The 27409-nt window shown below is 52.2% G+C and overlaps 1 protein-coding gene across 1 annotated transcript; it reads left to right on the forward strand.

Annotated features, from left to right (window-relative positions):
- On the forward strand, positions 3517-8458 carry LOC8055723 (cytochrome P450 90D2). Its single transcript, XM_002439382.2, has 7 exons — positions 3517-4043; positions 4164-4527; positions 5842-5991; positions 6118-6384; positions 6808-6897; positions 7328-7659; positions 7978-8458. Exons 1-7 carry the CDS (start codon positions 3757-3759, stop codon positions 8063-8065), a joined length of 1578 nt encoding a protein of 525 aa, XP_002439427.1. The 5' UTR covers positions 3517-3756; the 3' UTR covers positions 8066-8458.

Here is a 27409-nt window from a genome sequence, read left to right on the forward strand (position 1 = left end):
AATTTCAAGGGCATATATGTTTCATGGTAGGTTTAATTGACCTAATGGGGCTGTCGATGATCTTGTCAATATCAAAGAAATTTGACTTAGAACAAAACCAAGAGTGATATACATAGATACACCTACACATTTAATTAAGAACTTGTTTGGCTACACTTGTAACTACTACTATCTTGCGTCTAAAAAAATATTTATTGCGTCTAAAAAATCTGCCGCTATCTATAAATATTTGAGTGGATTGAGGAGCAAAATTAACTAACTTTTATCTTTTTTTCACTCTAACATATATATAAATTGAGGTAGATACGAATGTAACCAAACAAACCAAGTGAATGGGGAAGTCCATGCATACGTCGTGTGAGCACACACACCGATCAAATAATTGCAGGGTAGGAAAACGCAGTCTCAACCGCCAGCATTGAACTTTTTTAAGCATGTGCACATCTCTAGTTCGAAGGACGTCACGTACAGTTGCATACGACGTTAGCTATATTGGGTCGTGCCGGCACGGGCATGGCTAAAAAAAAAAAATCTTGGCTACTAGTACAGAGCATGCAAAGTCCGTTTTCTACTAGAGCGAAGACTTGAAACCAAGAATTGTTTTTATGTGGCGCTACAATGTACTCCCTTTGTTCCATAATAATAAATAGGTTTCTAAAAATTTTCAGATAAATTAAAGACATTGGCAAAAGTTATATATATATCCTTATCGAGGGAACTACTACAGAACTGCCCTTTGCTACCAGCTTATTAGTGTCAGTTTCTTACACACCGATAGTGATAACCACTCAATGTCAATTCTTAAGTTAAAAATTTAAAAATAATTGGAGGTCCTAATGAACCAATAGTGAAGATCCTTATCACTGCTCGCTCAAGCCATGAACTGCAGTAGCATATCACTGTTGGCTCGAGTTACAAACATATTGTGACTATCACTGTCGTTTGGTGGCTAGAACTAGTAGTGATATGTCACTGTCGATTCATGGCTTGAGCTAACAGTAATAACTGTATACTTGTCCTGAGCACACACTCATCCAAGGATGTGTCTTTTCCCACTTCTCCCTCCATTGTTACAGCCATTTTTCACCAAAATACTCAGGAAAGGTCTTAGATTTTGAAGTGCGAGCACGATTTTCTTTCTTTAAGGTTAGTTACAAGCATCACACCCTCTACTATCATCTCTTCTATGTTATTCTCTCTAGTGGTAGATGTTTTGGTAGTAAAGTTCCAATCGGCATCCCATCGTATGGGAAAAAATCATTCTACCAACCACCGGGGATGAATTGAATTATTTTCACTTCCCTCTCTATGACACTCCTTTGAACTTGTAGTTTTTTTAATTGTTTTGATGGCTAGATTGCTTGATTCTCGTGTTAGTTATTTCTCCATTTTTAAAGAGCACTTTTCAATTAGATCTTGAGGAAGACATTCAAATTATGGTGAACCCATCTTCGAAAAGGTCGGTGTCTATGAACCTATTTAATTTTCAGCAAATTCATTGTGGTTTTGATGATTGTTAGTATGTGATGGTTTAGTTCCATTATGTCCTCGTAGATGTCAAACTTGTAGAATTATGTGTGGAGGTGTGGGACCCAAAGAGAAGAGAACTATCTCAGATCAATGATCTACTCATCATGCTAAATGAGTAAGTGAAGGATATTATTTATTTTGGAAAAAAGTTAAACCTAAGAGTATATCCAAGAGTTTCCAAAAACCACTCCCAATCTTGAATTTTTTGGCAATATTGAAAAAATTGCTCTTCAACAACTCCCTATCCCAACTTCCAATCTTTCTACGCATGAAAAAATCAAGGGATCGTACCGATATATATGCATGTACGTGTATCCATCAGCCCATATAAAGGTGAAAGGGCATGACAAATAATAAAGATTAGGAAATAGTTTCTGATACAGATGTACAAGAGATAAATAATACATAAAAGTAGTTAGGTTAATTTAGAAATAGTATATAATTCTTGATGTAAAATTATCGTCTATATTTTAGAAGTGAATTAAACTATTGGAGATGGTCTTACCTCCAAATATTTTTTGACGAGTTGGAAAACTCCATTGTTTTGGGAAGAAATTCTTGAGCTTGAAGATGCTTTTACAAATAAAGTTATTTATTTTAGGACGAAGACATTATTTTTTACATTTTATTTGGAACCCATATATTAGGAGATATTGCCATATATCTATGTGCCAGCCACGTGAGGAATCTTTCTCTCCTGAAGATGGTTGTGAATTTTCCTGATGTCAAAACAAAAATCTCCCGCCATAGCCTATCTCTCTATCCACTCGAAAAGAAGGTGCATGTCCGGGTTCAAGGTCGAATTAATATGTGATGCTCCATGACATGCGTGCCTAGGTAATCGAGGAAGAGCACTTGGCCCGATATATGCTTTGGTGTGTCATTTGAGTGGCATTTGTATATATGCATCGTGCATGGTAGCGATGGCCAACCACCCTGGTCGTCGTCTCATCTAGGCCTTGTTTAGTTTGCAAAAATTTTCAAGATTTTCCGTCATATCGAATCTTTGGTCGTATGCATTGAGCATTAAATATAGACGAAAATAAAAACTATTTGCACAATTTATCTATAATTTGTGAGATAAATCTTTTGAGTCTAGTTACTCCGTAATTGGATAATGTTTGTCAAATAAAAACGAAAATGCTACAATAGCCAAAAACTAATTTTTTTTGAACTAAACAAGGCTCTAATCATGCATATCATACGGCGCACACACAACACAATGCATTACGTGCACATTCACAACGAGTGGAAGGCATGATTGCTGCCAAAATGTGGTCCCATCACCTTATATTCCTTTGGTATATTATCACGGTCGAAAACGAGCTGTGCTAGCTCTTCTCTAACGACCCAATCATAGCGCCACAACGCTGGATCAACATGCCGACTGAGCTACTACACAACTTGAAATGGTATCTTTTTAACCCAACAACAACAAGAAGACAGCCTAACAAATTCCATGAGAGCCACACACAATTTTATTTGGAGACATATGGCCAAAGATCCCACAAATTCTCCATGACTCTAGCCCATATATAGGTGATTGATATCTTTTAGCAATTGCAGATCTGAAAAAAAAAGTTAGAAGTCCCTAGTTTTAGGCCTTGTTTAGTTCACCCCGAAAACCAAAAAATTTTCAAAATTTCCTGTCACATCGAATCTTTCGGCACATGCATGAAGCATTAAATATAGACATAAATAAAAATTAATTGCACAGTTTAACTGTAAATCGTGAGACGAATCTTTTGATCCTAGTTAGTCTATGATTGGACAATATTTGCCAAAAAAACGAAAATGTTACAGTAGCGAAATCTAAATTTTTTTGTATACATAGTCCGTCTATTGACATGTTTGTTTGTTTGGATCTATTAGTATTAAATTTTTAGCGGCTACGCATTAGTACTTGTGGATCAAATATAGAGACGCTTGATTATCATTAAAAATAATAAAAATATATAAAAATTGAAGCAAGACTATGATCAGTTTCAAATATATCTGGCCGGTACGCCACTCTATCCCGGCCTGCGGCCGTTCCAGGGCTCCTTTCCATTAGAAGCACTTTTCTAATTCCCACAGGCCAGGGCTTCATATTCTCTACAATTATAGAGGCTCACAGGCCTCACGGCACCCTCTGGTCACTCGTCTTGCAATTTGCAACGACACACAGCGCCGAGATCGACGATCAGAACGCCACCAATCCCCACCATCCGGATCGGAACGCGCAAGATGTGGCCCATCATCATCAGGGGCGGTTCTTGGCCACCGTCGTCCGTCGACGTCGGCTCTGTCACGGCGGCGCTGCTCCTCGCCGCCGCCGTCATCTTCATCCCCCGTGTCTGGTCTTCATCAAGAACTAGAAGGCCGCAGGTACCGGCGAGCGGCGGCAGTACTGCCGGAGGAGCACGGCTCCCTGCCGGCTCGCTCGGGTGGCCGCTCCTCGGCGAGACGCTGGCCTTCATCCGGGCTGCGTATTCTCCTCGCCCGGAGTCCTTCGTCGAGAAACGCCGCCTCTGGTGAGTGTAGATATCATATAATCACGAGCTTAAATCTTTTCTAATCATGAATTTCCTTCCTTTAATTAACTTTTTTTCTGGCAAGAATTGAGTGCGTACGACGATTATTCTCATGTGCAGGTACGGCAAGGTGTTCAAGTCGCACCTGTGGGGTTCCCCGGCGGTGGTGAGCTCGGACCCGGAGGTGAGCCGCGCGGTGCTGCAGGCCGACGCGTCGGCGTTCGTGCCGTGGTACCCGCGGTCGCTCATGGAGCTGATGGGGCAGTCGTCCATCCTGGTGCTCGGCGGCGGCCTCCAGCGCCGGGTGCACGGCCTCGCCGGCGCCTTCTTCAAGTCGCCACAGCTCAAGGCGCAGGTCACCGCCGACATGCAGCGCCGCGTCGGCCGCGCCATGGACGTCTGGAGCAGGCGCCATCACCGGAGCATGAGCAGCAACGGCTGCGGCGGCGCACCGCCCGTGCGGGTACAGGACGAGGCCAAGTCGGTACGTGACGCGAGCACCGTCGTCCTCCTCTCCTTGTCGTACGTGCTTCCATGCTTGTTGACTACAATTAGTGCCAAAAACTGCTGATGCAGTACTTGTGTCCATACTACATGCACGTATCGTAGATAGTAGACTACTAGCTGCGTCAGTTTTTCCTTGGGTCGTCGATCGCCACCGCCACCGCCACCACACGTGTGCCGATTCTCGTGCACGCGTGCGCGCCCCGTCCCATGTCGGCATGCATGTCGCTACCATAGGGGAGGAGGTCCGGGCCTCGGAATCCATGGGCGCCGTGCGTGCGTCTGGATGCGACATGCGCAGGTCAGTATTGATGTTTCGTGGCTTTGGGAGTTAGCATTTTGTCCATATGTACACGTGGAGGCATGGACAGTATTGCGGTCGCAAAATATTACCCACACAGTTTGTTTGGAAACGACATATATATCATATATCCTCACCCCATAGACATGCATGTTTGGATGGAGAGATATTATATATAATATTGAAGAGGTGGGATATCTTATGTTATAGAGATAGAGATAACGATAGAGATGTATTTTGTTTGGATAATAGAATTGACGAAAATCACAAGATTTTTATGACATTTTAAGGAAGACGAGAGAAAAGTGGCATGTATGATGTACCTCTCCTTATTAAGGCTGTCTCAATGGAAGTTTTATAGAAGTTTTGTGCATATTAAATATGCTGACGTGACACTATATTAATAAAGAGAGATGATGAGAGTTTCATGAGAGTAGAGATAAATTTATGGAGATAAAACTCTTCTACACTATTTCCAAAATACAAGTGCTTTAGAAACTGGGCTATGAAAACCCCATTGAGACTGACCTAAAGAAAATACATACTTTGATTTGCGCTAGAATTCATGAAATTAATTGGTTGTACTAAAAAAACAATGCCCAGTATTATCCAAACAAAATCCATACCTTAAATTTATAGAGTACAAATTTTAATACCAGATGAATCCCTAATATTGGAGGAAGGAGGATAGTCTTCAATGTTTACATCTTTTTCACGTTTTCAAGGCAATTAATTGTTACTATACTTTGTTTTAATTAGTTCTTGTTTGAATGTAATCGGATTCGCATCAATTCACATGTGTTGAGATGAATTAGAGTTGAACTTGAACTAAATTTCACACTAATGCAAACAAATACATGTGGATCGAGATAAATCCAACAACATTCAAACATGACTTTAATTAATTGGTTTGTGGTTGTTGTTGATGACCAACTTTTGCTTCCATTGAGCTCTTCTAACAGTAGATTTTTATCAATTTCATGCATTCTTCAGATTGTGTTTGAAATCCTAGTGAGAGCGCTGATTGGGATAGAGGAAGGAGACGAAATGCAGTACCTCAGGCAACAATTTCAGGAATTCATTGCCGGTTTGATATCACTTCCTGTCAAACTTCCAGGGTGTCAACTCTATAGATCCCTCAGGGTAAACACGAGGAACCTTATATATTTCGGCATTTCGCCTATACTTTCTTTATAAAATGAACTGCGATAGCTATAAGGAAAGCTTCATCATATATATGCGTGCTTTGGTATCAAAAACACTACCCAGGCTAAGAAGAGGATGACAAAGTTGATAAAAATGATCATCCAAGAGAAGAGGAAGAAGATGATCGCCGAAGGCGAGGATCTGCGTGGGACTCATCCACGTGATATGATCGACGTTCTGCTAGGCAATGGCAACGACGAGCTCACTGACGAGCTGATATCTGACAACATGATCGACTTCATGATCCCTGCAGAGGACTCCGTGCCGGTGCTCATTACGTTGGCAGTCAAGTATCTCAGCGAATGCCCACTAGCTTTGCAGCAGCTCGAGGTATGCATATGCCTTGCTTTGCCGATACAAACTCACATCTCGTTTTCTTTAGTAAGAATTTCTTTTGGGATACACTACACGAAAACTCATAAGAATGAGTTTTCTTTAGTAAAAAACTCGCATTCATTAGAGGTTTGCTATGCCATGCAGTAGAAACAACAATGCATAGAGAATCAGACAGCTAGGGAAATCTGGATGAGAATTCAATATAGACCTGCAATAGATAACTAGTGACTTTTAATTTGGGTTTTACGGCGATATCTAAATTGATCTTTTGAACTTATGTCTGACTAGGACATCGTCCTGTACTCCACAGCATATTCTCTGAATCTCTGCACATGTGTATATATATATACTTCACCGGCCGTGTGATCGATCAGTTTATTTGTATTGATGTTTGTAAATGTGTGTATATGTATGCAGGAGGAGAACATGGAGCTAAAGAGCCAGAAATCAGACACGGGAGAAACCCTAGAATGGACAGACTACATGTCGCTCACCTTCACACAGCACGTAAGAACATAGACATCTTAGCACGCATAGCATAGCATAGCATGGCCTTGTTTAGTTCCTAAAAAGTTTTACAAAATTTTTAAAATTCTTCATCACATCGAATCTTGTGGCACATATGCATGGAGTATTAAATACAGATAAAAAAAATAACTAATTAATTACATAGTTTATCTGTAATTTGCGAGACGAATCTTTTGAGCATAGTTAGTTCATAGTTGGACAATATTTGTCAAATACAAACAAAAGTGCTACAGTGTTCATTTTACCAAAAATTTTACAACTAATCAAGAGGCCATATATAGCATCCACATTCGTCTCGTCTTTTCTCTGGTTTGCTTAATTTTTCATTCAGGAGAGGCTGGTCAAATTAACCCCAGCTAGCTAGCGAAATTGAGAATTGACTGTGATGCATGCACATTGATTAATTCAGGTGATCACGGAGACGCTGCGGATGGGCAACATCATAAACGGGATCATGCGGAAGGCGGTGCGGGACGTGGAGGTGAGGGGCCACCTCATCCCCAAGGGCTGGCGCGTCCTCGTCTACTTCCGCGCCGTCCACCTCGACGCCGCCGTCCACGACGACCCGCACGCCTTCAACCCCTGGAGGTGGAAGGAGAGGGCCGACGTGGTACCGGTCATGAGCAGCGGCGGCGGCGGCGGCTTCACCCCCTTCGGCGGCGGCCAGAGGCTGTGCCCGGGGCTCGACCTGGCAAGGCTCGAGGCCTCCATCTTTCTGCACCATCTCGTCACCAGCTTCAGGTACAAATATCAATCTATAGTTTCCTTTCCTATATATTCCTATGGATGCAGGATGCGTGTACATGTGTGTGTGAACGGACGACCAAACTTGCTCAGCTTCCAAACTCTGTGCACGTGTGATGTGAACAGGAGAGAGCTTGGCTGCTGGTGCATGCATGCGCACATGCACATTGCACAATGCATTTTGCATGCACGCATGCGCAGAGGTCCCAGCTAGTCAAAAGATGCATGGCTAGCCACCAGCTAAGCTAGTGTGTGATGGCCTTTCGATCTAGCTAGCTATCTTCATGAATGCTTTGCCGGCTGCTGCTGCTGCAGGTGGGTGGCGGAGGAGGACACCGTCGTCAACTTCCCCACGGTGCGGCTCAAGCGAGGGATGCCAATCACAGTGACGCCTAGAACCTGAACGCATCTAGTAGGCTCGAATGGCAGGCAACAAGGATGCAGTCGTCGATCTCGATCGTTGTAGACTCAGCTCGTCTCTTGATTATTTGACTAGGATAGCTAGTTTCCTTTGTGCAAGAAGAAAAATACATGTATATCAACAACTAAAGAGGTGTGTGAGAAATACAGTACATGCATGTAAAGTTGGCACGGCAAAGAAAGCAGGAGCTGGTGCCAATTGCCAAAAGGTCAGCTTGCAAATTTTATACTACTGTGATTTACTGTTACACTAAGGAGCACCATGCCCTGATGCCTCGTGTGAGTCTTTGTTCCCCTTGTCCTGCTTCTTCAAGCAGACAAATCCGCTGGACCAGGCGGAGAGTACTGAATAATGGCACTAGAATTCAAAGGATAATGATAACAGATCGAGGATGGACGTGTGCAGGCGAACCAACAGTGGTGCTTTTTGGTCGTCTGATATAACTCAATTGCTTCTACAATCGTGATGTCCTACAAGAAATCACTTGTTCAGTTTGGTTCCATGCAGAGTATAATGCTGTGAATCAAAACTTAGAGACCAAGTTGACAAATATCTTGGTTTATCGATAATGAGTGTTGACGATGTCTGTTTTGCTCTGAACTTTTTCAGTATTGCATGAGCAGGTTTCGTTTCAAGTAATGGATGTTCAATTTAATTTGGAGGTTGTGTTGGAATCATACAATTATTAACTAGAGGTTCCATATATCTTTATAAGACACTGCTAGAGTGAAAAAAAAAGATAAACCTTAGAAATTCTCATAAAAAAGCTTTGCCCACCAATATTCAGTCCATCATCATTGAAACTAATAGGCACTGGATAATCTAATTCTAATAAAAATTTACTTGCCTCTGCTATTATATTAGAAACTTGTCTTTGAATTCTCTTTATTAGTGTTGCCCTTGTTGCTTGTGTAGCTTAGTGGTACCTCTCTTAAGTAGCTAGTTGTTCTTGTTAGTAGTAAGTAGTTGTTAGTTGGTTTCTAGCTTAGCTCTCTAGTGTAGTTGTGTAGCTAGTAGCTTTGTGTGGTGAAGCATTTTATTAGATAGAGTTAAGTTGCTAGGAGGCTTGCCTGAGTGAACTAGAGCTAGTGCTTGTAGTGGCTATTAGGATCTCATTTTATACTGACCACTTTGCTCTAGTGCGTTGTGTTTTGTTGAAGAAATTTGTATAGGCCATTCACTCTCCTCTTACCATCTAGATCCTTACAACGGTTCGCAAATGCAATGAGGCCTCATGAATGACTAATGACCCCTGATAGGGCTCGAGGGCTCCTCTAGCCCACAACACCAAAGATTCGAAGGTTGGTCAACAAATGACAAGTGACCATCTCTAGACCAAGGAAATGAGTGACGGGCACACTAGGATAAGCCCACCAATAGTCTTAGCCTTGGCGTGTGAAGTGCCTTGGCTGTCATGTAGTGTGCAACCTAAGCTAGTGAAGCTGCCATCAAATCCCTCGGCGATGGGTGGGACTCCAAGCAACAACTAGGCATGAGCCAAGTAGCTTGGTCCACGGCGAGGGGTGGGACTCCAAGCTAGGTAAGCAGTGCGCCTCACGTAGGACCAAGCCAAACTCCCCTAAGGGATCATCTAGGCCTAGCTGATGCTCAATTGGTTTGAGCTCAAGGAGGGTGTCTCCTAACCTAAATGTTGGGCTTGCATCCTTCACGTCCTTCGAATGACATCGAATCCAATTTAGGGCCTTGGCTCAGTCGGACGAATGTTGAAAAAGGCTAATTCCATTATCGTTGTCCTAAAGATGGGCTCGCGAGACCACGAGGGGCTTAGAGGCTCCAATTGAGTACCTAACAAGGGGGTTACCTAAATCCTAGGTTAGTGTCATAATAGCATGATAACCCCCTAACTGGTTCTCCCAATCGTCTAGGCGCTAGGGGCTATACCTGTAACACCTGGCCCAGGGCTTAATAGGATTAATAGGAGACTCATACCAACAAGTTGCAACTTCTTTTCCGAAAGCACATCTCTAAAGTACTCTAAAGTTAAGCGTGCTTGGCCTAGAGAAATTTAGGGATGGGTGACCGACCGGGAAGTACTTCCCGGGTGCGCGCGAGTGAGGAGTGAGGACAAAGTGTGCAGAAAAGACGAAGTGTTGGTCTGTGGGGATTGACTATATCCTAGAAAAGCTGCCAGTTGTAAGCGGGTCCGACCTCGTGGAGGCGGGACGTTACAGAATGGTATCAAAGCCGACTCTCGCAGTTTCACGTTGGGATTTGATCGACGAGGACGTCGATCTCTTAAGGGGGTGAGGATGTAACACATGGCCCAGGGCTTAATAGGATTAATAGGAGACTCATACCAACAAGTTGCAACTTCTTTTCCGGAAGCACATCTGTAAAGTACTCTAAAGTTAAGCGTGCTTGGTCTAGAGAAATTTAGAGATGGGTGACCGACCGGGAAGTACTTCCCGGGTGCGCGCGAGTGAGGACAAAGTGTACAGAAAAGACGAAGTGTTGGTCTATAGGGATTGACTATATCCTAGAAAAGCTGCCAGATGTAACCGGGCCCGACCTCGTAGAGGCGGGACGTTACAATACCGATGGGTGTGCTCGCATGCACCCGCTACATAACAGAGAAGGTTTGTTAGGCCCAAGGTGACATGATCAATGAGAAGCCTCATCGCTTAGGAAAAAATGTGTCTGCTAGGCTAGCAGACAAGTCCCTCGCCTAGGAGAATGGGAATAACCAAGCGACCTGACCTAGGCCTCAACGCAAATGCCCACGATCGACCATGGTGTCTTCGCAACAATGGGCTCATGACCCATCATCCCGGCCGACCTTACTCTTGCGGCAACATAGAGAATCTCTTAGGAGGCTTAGAGAATTAGGAACCTATCACATAGGTAGAGTCGCAACTCTTTAGGCCCTGCTAGAGCTCTGTCCCCACCCCTGCCTCCATGATGCCTTGTCGACCACTCCTAGCTCAAGGTCATTCATGGAGCATGATGCAACACTGAAAACATCTAGACCCCTAGAATGGGTTTTGATGATTGATGACAACCGTTGATTACTATGACTAATATGTGTTTTGCAGAAACATCAGTGAGTTAGGTCATGACAATGAGAATCTAGGGCAATATGGTTTCCATGCCCCCTGTCGATGAAAATCGTTTTGGTTTTCAAATGATAGACGACAAGGTTAAGGACGGTTAGTGTCGGCGTCTAGACACGTGGTCTAGACACAAACGAGTGAAAATATGGGTGACTACCTAAGCCTGGATGGTGATGCAAGTGGAACACAGAGAATTTATACTGGTTCAGGCCGAGAATGCCCTACGTCCAGTGAGATCAATGATCTGTATTGCCTTGCACCCAAAGGTGCTTGTAGTAGGGGTGTACAAGCAGGTTGCGAGAGAGGGGTTGATCCCAAGTCTCGGCTTTGTGGTGGACAGAGCGCTGGTGGCTACTCTGGGAGTAAGTGTCGTGGTCGTGGGTGTGTGAATTTTTGTGAATCCGCCCTTAGTTGTGAGCCCTGGCTCCCCTTTTATAGCCTCAAGGGGAGACAGGGATTTACATGAGTAGATTTCCCTCTACCGAGTGGAAGAGCAACAGTCCCGACCCTGTAGGAGCTTGTCCACCCCGTCCTTGAAGCATGGCTGACAGCATGGCTGCTCCTGTGGAGGGTTACCGAGCCCTGTGGGAGTCGTGGGGGTCGGATCGACGACACCGCTGCTTGTCCTGTTAACAGTGAGAGAAGACAGCGAATAATGATGCTGATTAACCTTCCCATTCCTCTTTTACTGTGAGGCAGTACACCACAGTGAAAGAGGTAAGGTCACAGTGGCCAGGGTGGTTGGAATAGTCGCCACCATGCCCTGCTGTGATATGGTAGTCACTGCGCCTGTCATGTCGATGGTACGGGCGTCGTGTGTCAGAAGCTTTGCCTCGATCTGGTGGGGCGTCGTTTGGCGCCTGAGCCCAGGGGGGGTCGGGCGAGATGGAACTTACGTCCGAGGCCGAGGGGATCGGGTCGACGCGGTGTCTGCGTCCGAGCCTCTGGGGGGTCGGGCGTGACGGAACTTACGCCCGAGGCCCATTGGGGTCGGGTGAGATGGTGTTTGCGTTCAAGCTCTAGAGGGGTCGGGCGTGCCGTGTTTTGAGCTCAAGATTGGAGGAGTAGATGATCTGGGGCCCGTGTCCTGTCGATTCGTGGATGACTTGCTCTGTCTTTTGCGTATTTTATCGCTCTGATCTGGGTATCCCTTTTTATGGTACCCAACAGTAGCACCCGAGCCTTTAAAGGGGTGAGATCACCTCTTCAAAGGTTTTCTTTAAAGGGACCATTGTTGATCGGGGACTTTTTAAACTTTCCTACGGAGGGTGCGCGCGAGCGCACCCACCGGGTGTAGCCCCCGAGCCTTTTGGAGGAATGGTGTTATTCCTTCAAAGGTTTTTTTACCCCTGAGTGATACGGTCGGGAGTATTCGAGGGATAGGTTGCGTGCTCTCTACACGTAGAGCCTGTTCCTCTGGTGCAAGGAAGCCCCCGAGCCCTTTCCCCATATGGGTCGATCAGGTTCTTTCTCGTCTTTAGTAATTACGTCCCTCATTCATCCTTTCGTTCGGAGGAGGGGTGGGTCACGCCGCACTACCCTCGTTGGGCGAGTATCGTCGTTTCCCAGGAGCTGCAAGCGGGTAGATCCAAGTGGATGTCCGAGTCCCATTCGATAGGGGTCGGCTAGTGGCCTTATGGGCACATCTCAAAAATACCCGAGGGCAGTCACGGTGGATGTCGGAACCATTCGTTAGGTTCCGAGGGCTCGATGCCTCCCTCGATGGGATCCCACTCACGTGACACCCGCATGGGTCTTGGATATGACTGGTAAAGATGCGCCGATCCCCTAGGGGGGTCGGACCATGGCCTCTATTGTGCTCATCCTCAGTCATCCCTCGCTCGATCATCCTGAGGCGACTGTTCGAACCCGGTTTGTGGGTCAGTCTCGCAGCCTCTGGAACATAGGTGGCCATGGCCCGGGGATTTTTGCTTTGAAAGGTTTTAATATTGGGGTCGGGCGAGACGGAATCTTCGCCCGACGGGAGCCGCCTTGCAATCTTGCTTGGGGCCAGTATGGGTCAGGCGAGACGGAATCTGCGCCCGACAGGGACCTACCCGCGACTTTGGTCAACGGGGGGTCGAGCGCTTCTTGCTTTGGAAGGAACCGTCCGAGATAACTTTTCAGGGCGCTCCTTTTGAGGCGCGGTGCGTGGGGACTCGAAACGGCCGTGACGTCGTGCCCTGACCGGACGGGACGTTTTGCCGACGAAATTAATGCGCGCGTGCGGCGGGCGTGAGGATTGGAGGGAGTTGGCGCTTTGAATTTTTCACCTGGCGGGGAGTGGGCGACGGTTGCCCTTTCCGCCCTCTTGGTCTTCTGCTGGCGACGCGACCGTGGCGTTCTTCCTCTATAAAAGCCGCCGCGGGGGATTTGGTTTCTTTCCTCTCGCTCCTGCAAAAAAGGTCTCGCCTCCTGCCTTTTCTTCTGCCCCCATCTTCTCCGTTTCTGCCGCGCAGACGCTCTTTTCCATCCAAAGCCATGGCCGGTGTTGAGGCGTGGCCACCTTGCAACGTGACCAGGTCCGCGCTGGACGCCCGTGTGAAGGCCGGGATTCTCCGTCCTCTCAAGGACGTCGAGTTCCCGGAGTGGATCGTTCCTTCGGCGAACGACAGGGAGCCAAACCCGCCCCCGGGCTATGTGGTTTGTTTCTTGTCGTTCTTAGACCAGGGGTTCAGAACTCCGGCCGGTCGACTAATCTGGGCTATCCTTCACTACTACGAGGTGGAGCTGCACAACCTCAACCCCAACTCGGTGATGCAGGCCGCCGTCTTCGCTACAGTTTGTGAGGGGTTTCTGGGGGTTCCTGTCCATTGGAACCTCTAGCTTCACCTTTTCAAGGCGGAGATGTCGGCCCGCTACGTAGGAGGGGAGAAGTTCCCCCTTCGAGTCGGCGGTTGCACGCTGCAACTCCGCCCGCAGCGGTCTTCCCAGTACATCTGGAGTACGATGCCCTCGTCGAACCGGGGGTGGCAGAGCGGGTGGTTCTACATCAGGAACGACGGTGGGCTTCTCCCGGCGTACACTGGGAAGATGGTGGCAAAGAGCCCCTAGAAGTGGGTGTGGGGCGCTCCTACAGATGAACAGAAGAAGCTCGCCCCGCTTCTCGCGGGGCTTGAGAAGCTGCGGGATGCCCGAGTCACCGCGGCCACGGTGGCGATTGCGTTCCACAAGAGGAGTCTGCTTCCGCTGGCGCAGCGGCGGGTATTCATGTTTGAGATGACTCGGGACGTCCCCTGGGCTGGGATGAAGATGCTGGCCGAGCCGGTATCGGCATCGGATATCACCGCCCGAGTGGAGAAGACAACACACCCGGATATGAAGAACTCCCGGGTGGTGCCGATGCGCCCTGAAAAGGGCTACATTTCTCTGGTAAGATGTTGAATTTTTGCGTCTGTTTCCTTATTCTTCCTGCCTTTTTCTTGACCGCTTGGCCATTTGCAGAGGATGGGGGTCGTCAGGGACTCCCTGCCCCCTGTCCCAGAGGACAAGGAAATTCGGGCCAAGAATCGGGCCCGGAATGAGGAACAGAAGAAGGCCAAGGAGGACAAGAAGGCCAAGGCGGCGCAGAAAGCGCAAAGGCGGGAGATCTCCGCCAAGAACCACCGTGAAGCCGAGAAGGCGGGGGTCGCCCCACCCCCCTCTCCCGAGACTTCAGTCTCGGAGATAGAGGGCGGGGGAGACAACGTCGACTGGCTTGACGAGCTGGCGGAGGAGGACGACATAATCCCCCCTGCTGGCGGGGGGATTGAGATCCCAGAGGGGTCGAAGGCCCGAGGGGGGTCGGAGGCCCCCGAGGGGACTCAGGCGCCGGGGGGCGGACAGGCCGTCCCCCATATCATTGTGGATGACGAGGACAGCGTCCCTCGGGAGGGTTCGGTCCCCGTGGGTCCCCAAGAGGGGGAGAAGGCGCTGGAGGGTGAATCCGAGGCGCCCCCTCAACCGGCAGCGCCAGAAGGCATAACCGAGCCGTGCCCGGGGCGGGGGCCGGTGCTTTGGTGGAAGCGACGCAGGCTGAGACCACCATCGTGGCCCCAGCGCCGTCTGCTGGCGAGATAGGGGTCCAGCCGACGGGCCCTGGTGCTTTGGGAGGGCCCCAAGGGGCTCTAAGCTCCCAGAAGAAGGCTGTCCCCCGAGCGAGGTACGTATAGGATTTCTGATCCTTCCGTTGATTTTTTGTTTTTCTCTTTCTTCTAACTTACGTTATCTTCTTCAGCCGGAAGCAAAAGGCGGCACCGGTGGCGCTGGCCCCCCTGAAGGCCATGAAGAGGGGGGCGCAGTCGACCCCTGGGTCGGCGAGGCCCACGTCACGGCCCCCTCTGGGCCGCGAGGAGGGGGAGTGCCATCGGGGACAAGGCACGGGGGTGCTGAGGCCTCACGGGCCGGAGGAGACGGCTCCTGCCGCTGGGGCTATGCCTCCGCCGGCGGATGTGGATCTGGGAGGCGCGGTTCGGCCCGCGCAAGTTACGGAAGGCCGAGCCATCGTGGCGTCCGACACGGCACCCGAGGCCCCCCGGCGGGAGGGGAGGGCGATGCCCGATGGGGTAAGAGCCCCGTATTCTGGCCCAATCTTGACGACACAGAGGGAGGGGCCAGATTCGTTCTGGACGACCCGTCGGAGGATTACCTCTGGCAGGGTCTGGACTTGTGCGGGCGTGCCAGTGTCGAGGCCATCAACCGAGCTTCTCAGCTCGTGAGCCGAGACATGTATAACTTGGCCCAGGTAAGGCTTCCTCCCATGTTGTGAAGTGTTTTTGCTCTATCTTGCAATACTAAATCCCTGTGCGACTTCCGATTCTGTAGGCGCTCAAGGCTACGTCCTTGGAGAAGTCAGTTTTTCTCCGCAGGGAAAGAGACGCCTGGGCGACCTGTGAAAACGAAAGGGCTGCTAGGGAGGCAGCTGAGGGGGAGCTCACGAAAGAGTGCGAGATCTCTGCCGAGCTTCGGCAGAAGTGCTCGGCTCTCGCATCCGAGGCTCAGGAGGCCCGGGAAAAGGTTGCCCCCCTAGAGAAGAGGGTCGGGGACCTTACCCAGGAATCCAAGGAGCAGAAGGCGGCAGCTGAGAGGTATAAGGGCGAGGTTGCTCGGCTTGAGGCTTTGCTCGCCGAAAAAGACCTTGCCCTGAACCAAACTCAGGCTAACCTTGCTGCTGCTCAGGGCCAGGTGGCCCGCTGGCACCGGAGCTCGGCGGAGCACGAGAAGCGAGCCGAGGGTAAGACTTGCGTTTTTTACCTCGGCCTCCTTCGTTCTTTGGGTTAACTTTCCTGACTTCCCATTTTTTGCTCTGCTTTTCAATAGAGTTAGAGAGGAAGGTGGCCGAGGCGACCTCTACTGCCGAGGCTCTGTAGGGGTCCCTTGACGCCTAGGTTTCAGACCGCTCGGCTCTTGAAGCCGTGGTCACCTCGGCGTGTGAGGGGCTCGGGGTGCCAGCGTTGGGATCGTCGCTGCGGAGTCGGGTCGAAGCCCTTTACTCCCGGGCCGGGGAGAGGATGAGGGAGGCGCTCCACGCCGGGGTGAAGAAAGCCCTGGCGGTGGTGAGCTCCCACTACACCGGCATTGACTTGCCGGCGGTCTGTCAGGGCTACGTCCTCCCCGACGATGAGACGGAGGCCCAGGAGGAGGTGCAGAGGCTTGAAGACGCCGCGACTGCCCCCGGGGATGCCTTGGCCGCCTTCTTTGATGACGAGGTGGAGCTTCCCCCCCTCGGGGCTTGAGGGCCTGCGCAGGTAGGGCAAAAAGGCCCTTTAAGTTAGATTTCTTTTTCTTTTTGTAGATGGTAAGGCCAGTGGGCCTCGTATTGTATATACAATGTTAATGCCAAGTATGGATGTTTATATGACTGTTTCTTTTAAGCTTTTTCCTGAGTGTCTTGATTTCTTTTTCCTTATGCCGACCTGCCTTGGCAGCGCAAGGTCGGGTGAGTTACTTTGCGCTAGCCAGAGTTCCCGAGCCTAAGTCTTTTTCCTTTTTCCTTAGTAGCTTTTAGAAGTCCGAATCCGCCCCCCGACCCTAAGGTGAGTAGAGGTCGTCTTTGCTCGTGAGCGCGGATCTTTCCTCGGGCTCATGCCTTATGATTTAGGGGATGAATTTTTGGTTTCTTAAATCTTTTTAGGAAAGAGGAGGAAGACCTTGGGTCGGGGTTCTCTTGACTTGTGCAGAAAAAAGAAAAAAGATTTGGAGTTGCCACAGGGGGTTTCCCCCTATGTAGCCCCTGAGGGAGGCTCGGATTCTGCAAGGCAGGTCCGAGGCTTACTTAAAAGAAATGGTCGTATAATTTAAACTTTCATTTATTCTTCCAAGATTTCGAACAAATGGAAATTTTTACAAAGTTCTAAGGGTAAAAGCGACGTAGTTGTTCTATGTTCCATGCGTTTTTGAAGACCTCCCCTGCTTCATTGGCGAGCTTGTAGGTGCCGGGTCGGAGGACTTCGGCGATGACGAAGGGTCCTTCCCAGGGGGCGTGAACTTGTGACGACCCTTGTTGCTTTGCCTGAGCCTCAGCACCAGATCGCCGACTTGAAAGGCTCGGCCTCGGATTCGTCGTGCATGGTATCGGCGGAGGGCCTGTTGATACATGGCAGAGTGTAGGAGGGCCACATCTCTGACCTCATCCAGCTGGTCCAGCGCGTCTTCTTGGAAGGTCTTGCAGCTATTTTCGTCGTAGGCTTGTACCCTTGGGGACCCGTACTCCAGATCCGTGGGGAGGACGGCTTCCGACCCATAGACCATGAAGAATGGGGTGAAGCCTGTGGCTCGGCTTCGGGAAGTCCTTAGACTCCATATCACGGCCGGTAGCTCTTTGAGCCATCTTTTCCAAACTTGTCCAACCGGTTGAAAATCCTGGGTTTCAGACCCTGGAGGATCATGCCATTGGCACGCTCCACCTGACCGTTGGTCTTTGGGTGAGCCACTGCTGCCCAGTCCACACGTATGTGGTGTCTGTCGCAGAACTCCATGAATTTTCGCACGGTGAGCTGTGTGCCGTTGTCAGTGATTATGGAGTTCGGCACTCCGAATCGGTGGACAATATCCGTGAAAAACAGCACTGCTTGTTTGGCCTTGATCCTTGTGATGGGTCGGACCTCAATCCACTTGGTGAACTTGTTGATTGCGACAAGCAAGTGGGTGAAGCCCCTGGGTGCTTTCTGCAGAGGCCCGACCAGGTCGAGGCCCCAGACAGCAAAAGGCCAGGTGATGGGGATCGTCTGCAGGGCCTGAGCGGGGAGATGAATCTGCCGAGCATAAAAATGGCAACCCTCACAGGTCCGCACGATCTCCGTGGCGTCGGCCACGGCGGTGGGCTAGTAGAAACCTTGCCGGAAGGCATTTTCTACCAGCGTCCGAGGCGCGGCGTGGTGGCCACAGGCCCCCGAGTGTATATCCCGCAGGAGCTTGATTCCTTCGCGACGCGGGATGCAACGCATAAGGATGCCCGAGGCGCTGCACTTGTACATTTCTCCGTCGAGGAGGACCAAGGTCTTGGCGCGTCGAGCCACACGTCTTGCCTCAGCCTGGTCTGCAGGCAGAGTGCCATCGATGTGGCGTTGCAGCAAAGAGTAGCGCCAGTCTGGCGAGTCGTCGGGCGCAGGGGACTCGGGCTCGATGTCCATGGCCTCCTGTTCCTCAGCGGCGGAGTCCTTGGGGTCGAGGGGCGGTTCGCTTGGTGGTTCATTCGACCCTCCGTCGTCCTTGTAGTCGACAGAGGGCTTGTAGGGGTCGCTGACGAAAACATCCGGGGGGACTATGGCCCGCTCGGATGCCATCTTGGCGAGCGTGTCGGCGACTTCATTGTATTTCCTTAATACGTGGTTAAGTTCGAGGCCATCAAATTTTTCTTCCAGGCGTCGGACCGCTTTGCAGTACGCATCCATCTTAGGATCGTGGTAGCTAGACTCTTTCATGACTTGGTCGATGATGAGTCTGGAATCGCCTCGGACCTCGAGCCGTTTGATCCCAAGCTCGATAGCGATGTGGAGACCATTGACAAGGGCCTCGTATTCTGCAGCATTGTTCGAGGCGGGGAAGTGGAGTCGGATTGCATATCGCATCCTTACCCCGAGGGGGAGATGAAAATGAGGCCTGCGCCGGCCCCGGTTTTCATCAAAGACCCGTCGAAGTACAAGGTCCAGCATTCGTGCTGGATCTGCGGTGGGGGGAGCTGAGTCCCAGTCCATTCTGCCACAAAATCCGCTAGGACTTGGGATTTTATGGCTTTCCGGGGCTCATAGGTGATCCCGTCACCCATGAGTTCTATGGCCCATTTGGCAATTCTGCCATTAGCTTCTCGGTTCTGAATTACTTCCCCCAGAGGGAAAGACGACACTACCGAGACCGCATGAGACTTAAAATAATGGCGGAGCTTGCGTCGGGCCAAAACTACTGCGTAGAGTAGTTTTTGGATTTGGGGGTATCGGGTCTTTGTGTCAGACAGTACTTCACTGATGAAGTACACCGGTCTTTGGACCGGTAGGGCGTGCCGTTCTTCCTTCCTTTCGACCACGACAGCTGCGCTGGCCACTTGATCAGTGGCTGCGACATAGAGAAGAAGTGGTTCCCCCTCGGCGGGAGGTACCAGGACGGGAGGGTTGGTGAGCAGAGCCTTGAGCTTGTCAAGGGCTTCCTGGGCCTCGGGGGTCTAGGAAAAATGCTCGGATTTCCTTAGTAACCTATACTGAGGTAGCCCTTTTTCCCCGAGACGAGAGATAAAACGGCTTAGGGAGGCTAGGCATCCCATGACCCTCTGTACTCCCTTTAGGTTACGAATCGGGCCCATGTTTGCGATGGCCGAGACCTTTTCTGGGCCCATGTTTCCCATGACCCTCGATCCCTCGCTCAGACACAATAAGCCCAAGGAGCATGCCTCGGGGGACCCCGAAAACGCATTTTTTGGGGTTGAGTCTGATCCCCTTTGCCCTAAGGCATTGGAACATTTCTTCCAGGTCGGCAACCAGGCCGCTTGCTTTCCTAGACTTGACGACAATGTCGTCTACGTAAGCCTCTACTATTCTGCCTATGAGGTCCCCGAAGACCTGGAGCATACATCGTTGGTATGTAGCCTCCGCGTTCTTAAGGCCAAAAGGCATGGTTACGTAGCAGTACATTCCGAAAGGGGTGATGAAAGAAGTCGCGAGCTGGTCGGATTCTTTCATCTTGATTTGGTGGTAACCGGAATAAGCATCAAGAAAAGATAAAATTTCACATGCCGCGGTGGAGTCAACTATCTGATCAATACGAGGCAATGGAAAAGGGTTTTTTGGACATGCTTTATTTAAACTAGTGTAGTCTACACACATCCTCCACTTCCCATTTTTCTTTTTAACTAGCACAGGGTTAGCTAACCACTCGGGATGGAATACCTCCTTGATGAATCTGGCCGCCAGTAGCTTGTGGATCTCCTCCCCGATGGCTCGACGCTTTTCCTCGTCGAATCGGCGCAGGCGTTGCTTCACGGGTTTGGAGCCGGCTCGAATGTCCAAGGAGTGCTCGGCGACTTCCCTCGGCATACAAGGCATGTCCGAGGGACTCCACACAAATACGTCGGCGTTTGCACGGAGAAAGTCGACGAGCACCACTTCCTATTTGGGGTCGAGGCTGGAGCTGATCCTCAGCGCCCGGCCTTCAGAGGTCCCGAGGTCAAGGAAGACTAGCTTGGTCTCCTCTGCCGGCTCGAAGCTCCCGGCGTGGCGCTTGGGGTCGGGGACGTCCTGGTCGCAGTCGTCGAGGCCGGTGAGGATGGCTAGAGACTCAGCCAGAGCCTCGGCCTGCTCGATGCACTCGACGTCACATTGATAGGCGTGCTGGCTGGTCGTGCTGACAGTGATGATGCCTTTTGGCCCCGGCATCTTGAGCTTGAGGTACGTGTAGTTGGGGACGGCCATGAACTTGGCGTAGCATGGTCGTCCCAAGATTGCGTGGTAGGTTTCTGGGAACACGACCACGTCTAAAGTGAGGACTTCCTGTCTAAAGTTGTCGGGGTCCCAAAGCAGACGGGCAGATCGATCTGCCCGAGGGGGTGGGCACGATGTCCCGGCACCACTCCGTGGAATGGCGAAGTGTCATTCCTCAGCCGGGATTTACTGATCCCCATGAGGGCCAGAGTCTCGGCATAAAGGATGTTGAGACCGCTGCCTCCGTCCATCAACACCTTAGTGAGACGAGTCTCGGCGATGATGGGGTCGACTATCAAAGGATAACTCCTGGGATTGGGGATCTGGTTCGGGTGATCCTGTCGGTCGAACGTGATTGCGCTCTCGGACCACTTCCCGGAATTTGCGTTTCCTCTGACTCGCGGTGAGGCGAGCCGCGCGTCCCCCAAAGATCAAGAGACAGTTCTTGATCTTGGGAAAACCTTCCCCTTGAGGGTCGTCGTCCTTGGGGGGCTCCTCAGCGCCCTCCTTGGAGATGAGGTCGGTGTACTACCGACGCAGGACAGTGCACTCCTCTTGGGTGTGCTTGGTTGGTCCCCTATGATAGGGGCATGGCTTCTTCAACATTTCGTCGAAGAGACCGGGGCCGGCAGGAGCCCGCTTGGGGTTCTTGCGATCTGCCGCGGCGACCAGATTGTCGTTCGGCTGGCCCTGCTTCCCCTTGCGGCCCTTCTTCTTCTTCCTGGGGTGACGTGAGCCTGAGGCCTCGGTGGTCTCGGCCTTTTGTTTCCCCTTGGTTGTGCTGTCGGAAAAAATAGCACCAACTGCCTCTTTGCTTGAGGCAAAGTTGGTGGCGATGTCGAGCAGCTGGCTTGTGCTCGTGGGGGTCTTGCGATCGAGTTCGTGTACCAGCTCTTTGCAGGTGGTACCGGAGATGAAGGCCCCGATGACGTCGGAGTCCGTGATGTTGGGGAGCTCAGTGCACTGCTTGGAGAAACGCCTGATGAAGTCTTGGAGGGACTCATCGGGCTTCTGCCTGCAGCTCCTGAGGTCCCAGGAGTTCCCAGGGCGCACATATGTGCCCTGGAAGTTCCCGACGAAGATCTTGACCAGGTCGGCCCAGTCATGGATCATACGCTCAGGGAGATCCTCGAGCCATGCTCTGGCCATATCGGCCAGATGCAGTGGGAGGTTGCGGATGATGAGCAGGTCATCGTCCGCTCCGCCTAGCTGGCACGCTAGGCGGTAATCCGTCAGCCAGAGCTCAGGGTTCGTCTCCCCGGAGTACTTGGTGAGGTTGGCGGGCTGTCGGAATCGCGCCGGGAACTTGGCCCTACGTATAGTCTCGCTGAAGACGCGCGGGCCCGGAGGCTCTGGTGATGTGCTGCGGTCGTGGTCGGGGTCGTATCTTCCGCCTCGGCGCGGTCGATAGCGCCGAGACTCGGCCTCGTCCCTGTCACGCCGCCTGGCCTCGAGAGTGGCTCGAACGTCCGCGTCAGCCCCGACACGTTCGTGGACTGATGGGGCCCTGTTGCCCCCTTGCGGGTTAGGGGGCAGCGGGTCCTGTGCTGTTGGTGCCTTGTTAGGAGGGGGTCAGGCTTTTTGGCGCCTCGTGTCGTGGGACTGTGATGCAGAACTTTCCGCGTTCTGTACCATAGCTTGCTCCAGGAGGCCACGTAGCCCCTAGCGCACTCTCCTTCCTTCACGAGTCGATGGTTCGGGCATCGCCCTGAGGAGGAGTGCGGCAGCCATTACATTCTGGCTGGCCGTGCTGAAGACCGGGGTGTCTCCCCCTTGGTCCTCAACAATGCGGCGGTTGACGTCTCGGGCGCGGCGTCTAGCCTCACCTCCGTCTCCGCGGCCGGACGGGTCTCGGACCAGGGCCTCACGGAGTTGTCGGAGGGGTGCACGTTCTTCTTTGAGTCTGGCCTCCAGCTCATCGAGCTGCTCGAGGTCAGGGCGATGTCCCCCTGTGGGGGCTGATGCTGCCCCGCGGGCTCCAGGATCGGTTCCCGGAGTCGGGTTAGGTGGTGGAGTGGCGTTCCCTTGCCTAGAGGGCCCTATACCCCCTTGAGCGTTGTGGGGGGCTCCTTCGACCTCGAGGTTGAAGCACTCTCTTGACGGGTCATAGCTCCCATCGTCGGAGTCTGAATAGCCGAGGCAGTAGTTGCTAGACTCCAAGAAGCGCATGAAGGTCTCCGGGTCGCCACACCCGGAAAAGTCAGCGCCCGCCCACTCGTCATCGCCCGAGGTAGGGTCCTCTGGGTATGACGAAATGGGTGGCGAAGCCAGGAGATCCAGGGTAGACCTGAGATGGTGCCCCGGAAGTTCCGCGTACGCACTTAATGAAGTGCTCACGGAAGAGGCGTAAGTGGCGGCTGCGTCCCTAAGTCCAAAAGGGAGCTCAGGAGGCGCTGCTGTCACTCCTCCATCCACAGGTGGAGGGGGACGGGACGTTGAGGCGCCTTTGTCCCCCTTCTGGGGAACGGGCGGGAGTCGTGCCTTCCCCTTTAGTAGGGGTGGAACAGGAGGTTGTGATGGTTCCCTGTCGGTCCGTGAAGCGGAGCCTGACGCTCTGCGGGCCCTTCCTCTAGCACGTGTCGAACCGGAGGAATGGGCGATCTGATGAGGAATATGCAGGGGGAGGGCCAAACGAACCCTGGCCTCAGTGGTAGGGTCAGAGATCCTGGATCTCTGACGCCCCCGCCGGGCACCCCTCGCATGGTGTCCCGAGCGCCTCCCACGCACTAACTGTGGTGGGATCGGCTCAGGACGCAGCTCGGTACCACCACGTGGTGGAAGGAGGACCATGTCATAGCAGGAGCCGAGGGACATGAACTCCAAACTCCCAAACATCATGATGGTGCCGTGGCGGAGTGGGTGAAATCCGTCTGCCATCCACGCCTTCCCAGTAGGGATAGGGGAATGTCACACAAAAGGCCCCTACCTGGCGCGCCAACTGTCGGCGTCTAGACTCGTGGTCTAGACACAAACGAGTGAAAATATGCGTGACTACCTAAGCCTGGATGGTGATGCAAGTGGAACACAGAGAATTTATACTGGTTCGGGCCGAGAATGCCCTACGTCCAGTGAGATCGATGATCTGTAATGCTGTTGAGGGTATCGGTAAGGGGTACCCTCAGCGATGCACATTATGAGATTGCCCGTACGAAGGTCGAGACCCTTAATTCGACGCTCTAATCTTACGTATGCGCCGCCATCGACGGTCGCAGCCTCGAAGACGGAAATAGCGTCGAGCGAATCGGTTCAGGACTCGAGCGACGACTGCCGTCGATGACGGAAGCGGGCTCGAGCGAACCGAGAGGCGTCGGGCGCGAGGACACTGTCCGCCGCCCGACGCGCGCACGCGGGCCGGAGCATTAAATGCACCTGACGCTTCCCCACCTAACACACAGGTCACGGAGGGCGTGATAGGGAGCAAGCTTCTGTCCCATCGTTCTTTTTGCAGCCTTCCCACCGAACGACCCAGGGCGTGTCAGGACGCAGGAAACAAGGGTGGAACGTCTAATCGGGACCCCCTCGAGACACCCAAGGTCAGCGCTCCAGATACCAGCATATTACACGGCGTCCGACCCTCGACCAAACAGGGTCCCTTCCCAGGGACAGGTTGGGCGTCGACTGACTTCATCACAGCTACCCCGTCGGGTCCGCTCCCATACCGTACAAGCATGCGACCTCAGAACCAGCACAAGGCGGCTGGCAGGGCAGAACACAGGAGCACGCGTAATCATCACCGAGCTATCAAGATGGGACGGCTCGAGGCCATGCCGTACGGAAGCCTCGAGTAGGTCAGCGCTCCATGCGGCTATCGATCCCTACTCTAACATCTACGCATGTACCCTGTGTCTCTCCTTGGAGCTATAAAAGGAGAGACTCGGGAATAGAACACAAGAACACACACACGTAGTAGAGCTACACACTTCATACCGCGCTTGTATTCGCCCCTGTACAAGCACTTAGGTGCAAGATAATACAAACTCTCTCCCCCCGCTGGACGTAGGGCCTTCTCTTGCCCGAACCAGGATAAATCTCTGTGTCTTCTTGCATCACCATCCGGAAAGGGGAGCACGCATACAAATTTACTCGTTGGTGTGACCCCCCGGGGGAAAAACACCGACAGTTGGCGCGCCAGGTAGGGGTCCTGCGTGTTTTTCACCGATTTCCCACCACTTTCCGGATGGCTACTCTTGCCTCGCCGCTTCCGCGCTCCACGGTGATTTGGTTTGGGAGTCTCGAGTTCATGTCTACGGGCTCCGGCTACGACATGATCTTGCTCTCAGTCAAAGGACCAGGAGGAGTCCGCGTTACGCCAGCACGGTTGAAGGCTCCGAGACGCCCTCACCACCACGCCTCCCCGCCTAAGAAGAGGCGCGGGCAGCACCACCGCGGCCCCTCTGCTTCAGCACGACCAACAACTCGTGCAAGGCAGGATGTGGGCCACAAGTCGGCAACACCGTGTGACCGAGCAACAAGCACGACGACTCGACACCGCACGACGACGGGGGGAGACGCGTCTCGCGCGCCCTCCCCCACCGCAGCTAGGCTACTTCCACACGGGTTGTTCTCTCCAAGGGCGGCACTGCCGTTCGGGTTGGACAACGCCGCGGCGTCGCTCGCCAAGGCGATATGCCCAAACACCCAGACGTACGTAGAAAGACCAATGGTCCTCCCACGTAGCTCTGAACCGCGGCGGCCGGCGTCCGAGCTGCCGGACCTTTCCCGAGTACGAGGCCTCCGCCGTCTAGGCCCCGGGCGATACTTGATCACCTCCCTCAGGCAACGATTGCTGGAGGAAGGATGTGGGTGTTTCCACGCCGCCGAACCGGACTCCGACTCCGAGACAGACAGCTATGACCCTACGAGGGAATGCTATCACATCGACGGGGCGGCAGAAACCACCGACGAGACACGGGATGCTGCTGCGGGTGGTCGAGCCCCCGCAGCGCAAGAAGACCCCAGGACGCCTGGGAACGACGGACGGCTCGACCCTCTTCCTCAGGAAGATAGAACTGCGCAGCTCGCGCAGCTGCGGGAGCTCAAGATGAAGCTCGACGAAGATCGCGAGCGCCTCGTCCTGCTCGAGCAAATCCTCGAACAAGACCTGCCCTACCCGCCGGGCGGAAGTGTCCGCAGACGCGCTCGAGAGGTACATCGACAGATCGTCGGTGACGCAGAGGCGGAGCAACCTGTCAGCCGTTTCCCTCGAGCAGGCCAGAATGTAGTGGCAGCGACGATGCTGCTACGTAACATGCCAGAACCATCAAATTCCCAGGCCCGACGCATTCGAGATGAAGTTCAGACATTGCTCCAGGTGGCAGCAGTTCAACAAGCCGAAAGTTCGGCATCTCGACGACGAGGAGCTGCCACAGAGAAGCGCGACGAACAGCCTCTAATCGAAGAGGAGGTGTCTGTCCAGCAACAACCTCCCCCTCGAGGTAGAAAGATCGCTCTCATCCTCCCTGCCGACAATCAACGTCGACACGACGCGCGACACGACATCAAAGAAAATAGACGCCGCCGGCACGGAGACGCGGAAGAACGTGGTTATAGCGCGCATCGCGGTGGGAGGTACGACAGCGACGAGGACCGGGTGGCCCCCGAGCCACCGGGCCCGCGGGTGTTCAGCAGGGCGATTCGCAGCACGCCCCTACCTAGTCCATTTCGACCCCCAACCAGCATCGCGAAGTACAATGGAGAAACCAAGCCAGAACTATGGCTGGCCGATTTCAGGCTGGCTTGTCAGCTAGGTGGCGCTCGAGGGGATGATCGAGCCATCATCAGACAGCTACCCCTTTTCCTCTCCGACACCGCCCGTCGATGGCTCGAGGAACTCCCTGCCAATCAGATTCACAACTGGGTTGATCTGGTCAGAGTCTTCGAGGGTAATTTCAAAGGGACCTATATACGGCCAGGGAACTCGTGGGACCTCAGCAAATGCAAGCAGAAGTCAGGAGAGACTCTTCGGGAGTACGCTCGACGCTTCTCGAGGCAGCGCACTGAGTTGCCACACATCCCCGACCACGACGTCATCTTGGCATTTGTCTCGGGCACCACCAGTCGAGACTTGGTGCGGGAATTAGGCCGCAATCGACCTCAGACCGTCGACGAGCTGATGGACGTAGTAGCTAACTACGCGGCAGGGGAGGAGGCAGTCGGCGCCTTCTTCAGCTCAGAAGTAAGAAAAGGCAAGCAGCCCGTCGATGAAGATGGGACTTCCAGTCGAGGCCTCAAGAAAAATAAAAAGAAGCAGAAAGTGCGGCGGTTCCACCAGGGAGATTCGGGTGACGACCTCGTCGCCGCGATGGATCGAAAGAAGCCGCGAGGCCCTCCGGAGGGAGGCATCTTCGACAAGATGTTGGAGGAACCTT

This window comes from Sorghum bicolor, chromosome 9, assembly GCF_000003195.3.
Source record: "Sorghum bicolor cultivar BTx623 chromosome 9, Sorghum_bicolor_NCBIv3, whole genome shotgun sequence".
Lineage (NCBI taxonomy): Eukaryota > Viridiplantae > Streptophyta > Magnoliopsida > Poales > Poaceae > Sorghum > Sorghum bicolor.

Bases quoted from the DNA above. Each gene is read 5' to 3' on its own strand.
- LOC8055723 (XM_002439382.2), top strand. From the start codon at position 3,757: ATGTGGCCCATCATCATCAGGGGCGGTTCTTGGCCACCGTCGTCCGTC. The intron at 6,385-6,807 runs GTATGCATATGC...ATATGTATGCAG, and splicing joins TAGCTTTGCAGCAGCTCGAG to GAGGAGAACATGGAGCTAAA. The intron at 7,660-7,977 runs GTACAAATATCA...CTGCTGCTGCAG, and splicing joins CATCTCGTCACCAGCTTCAG to GTGGGTGGCGGAGGAGGACA.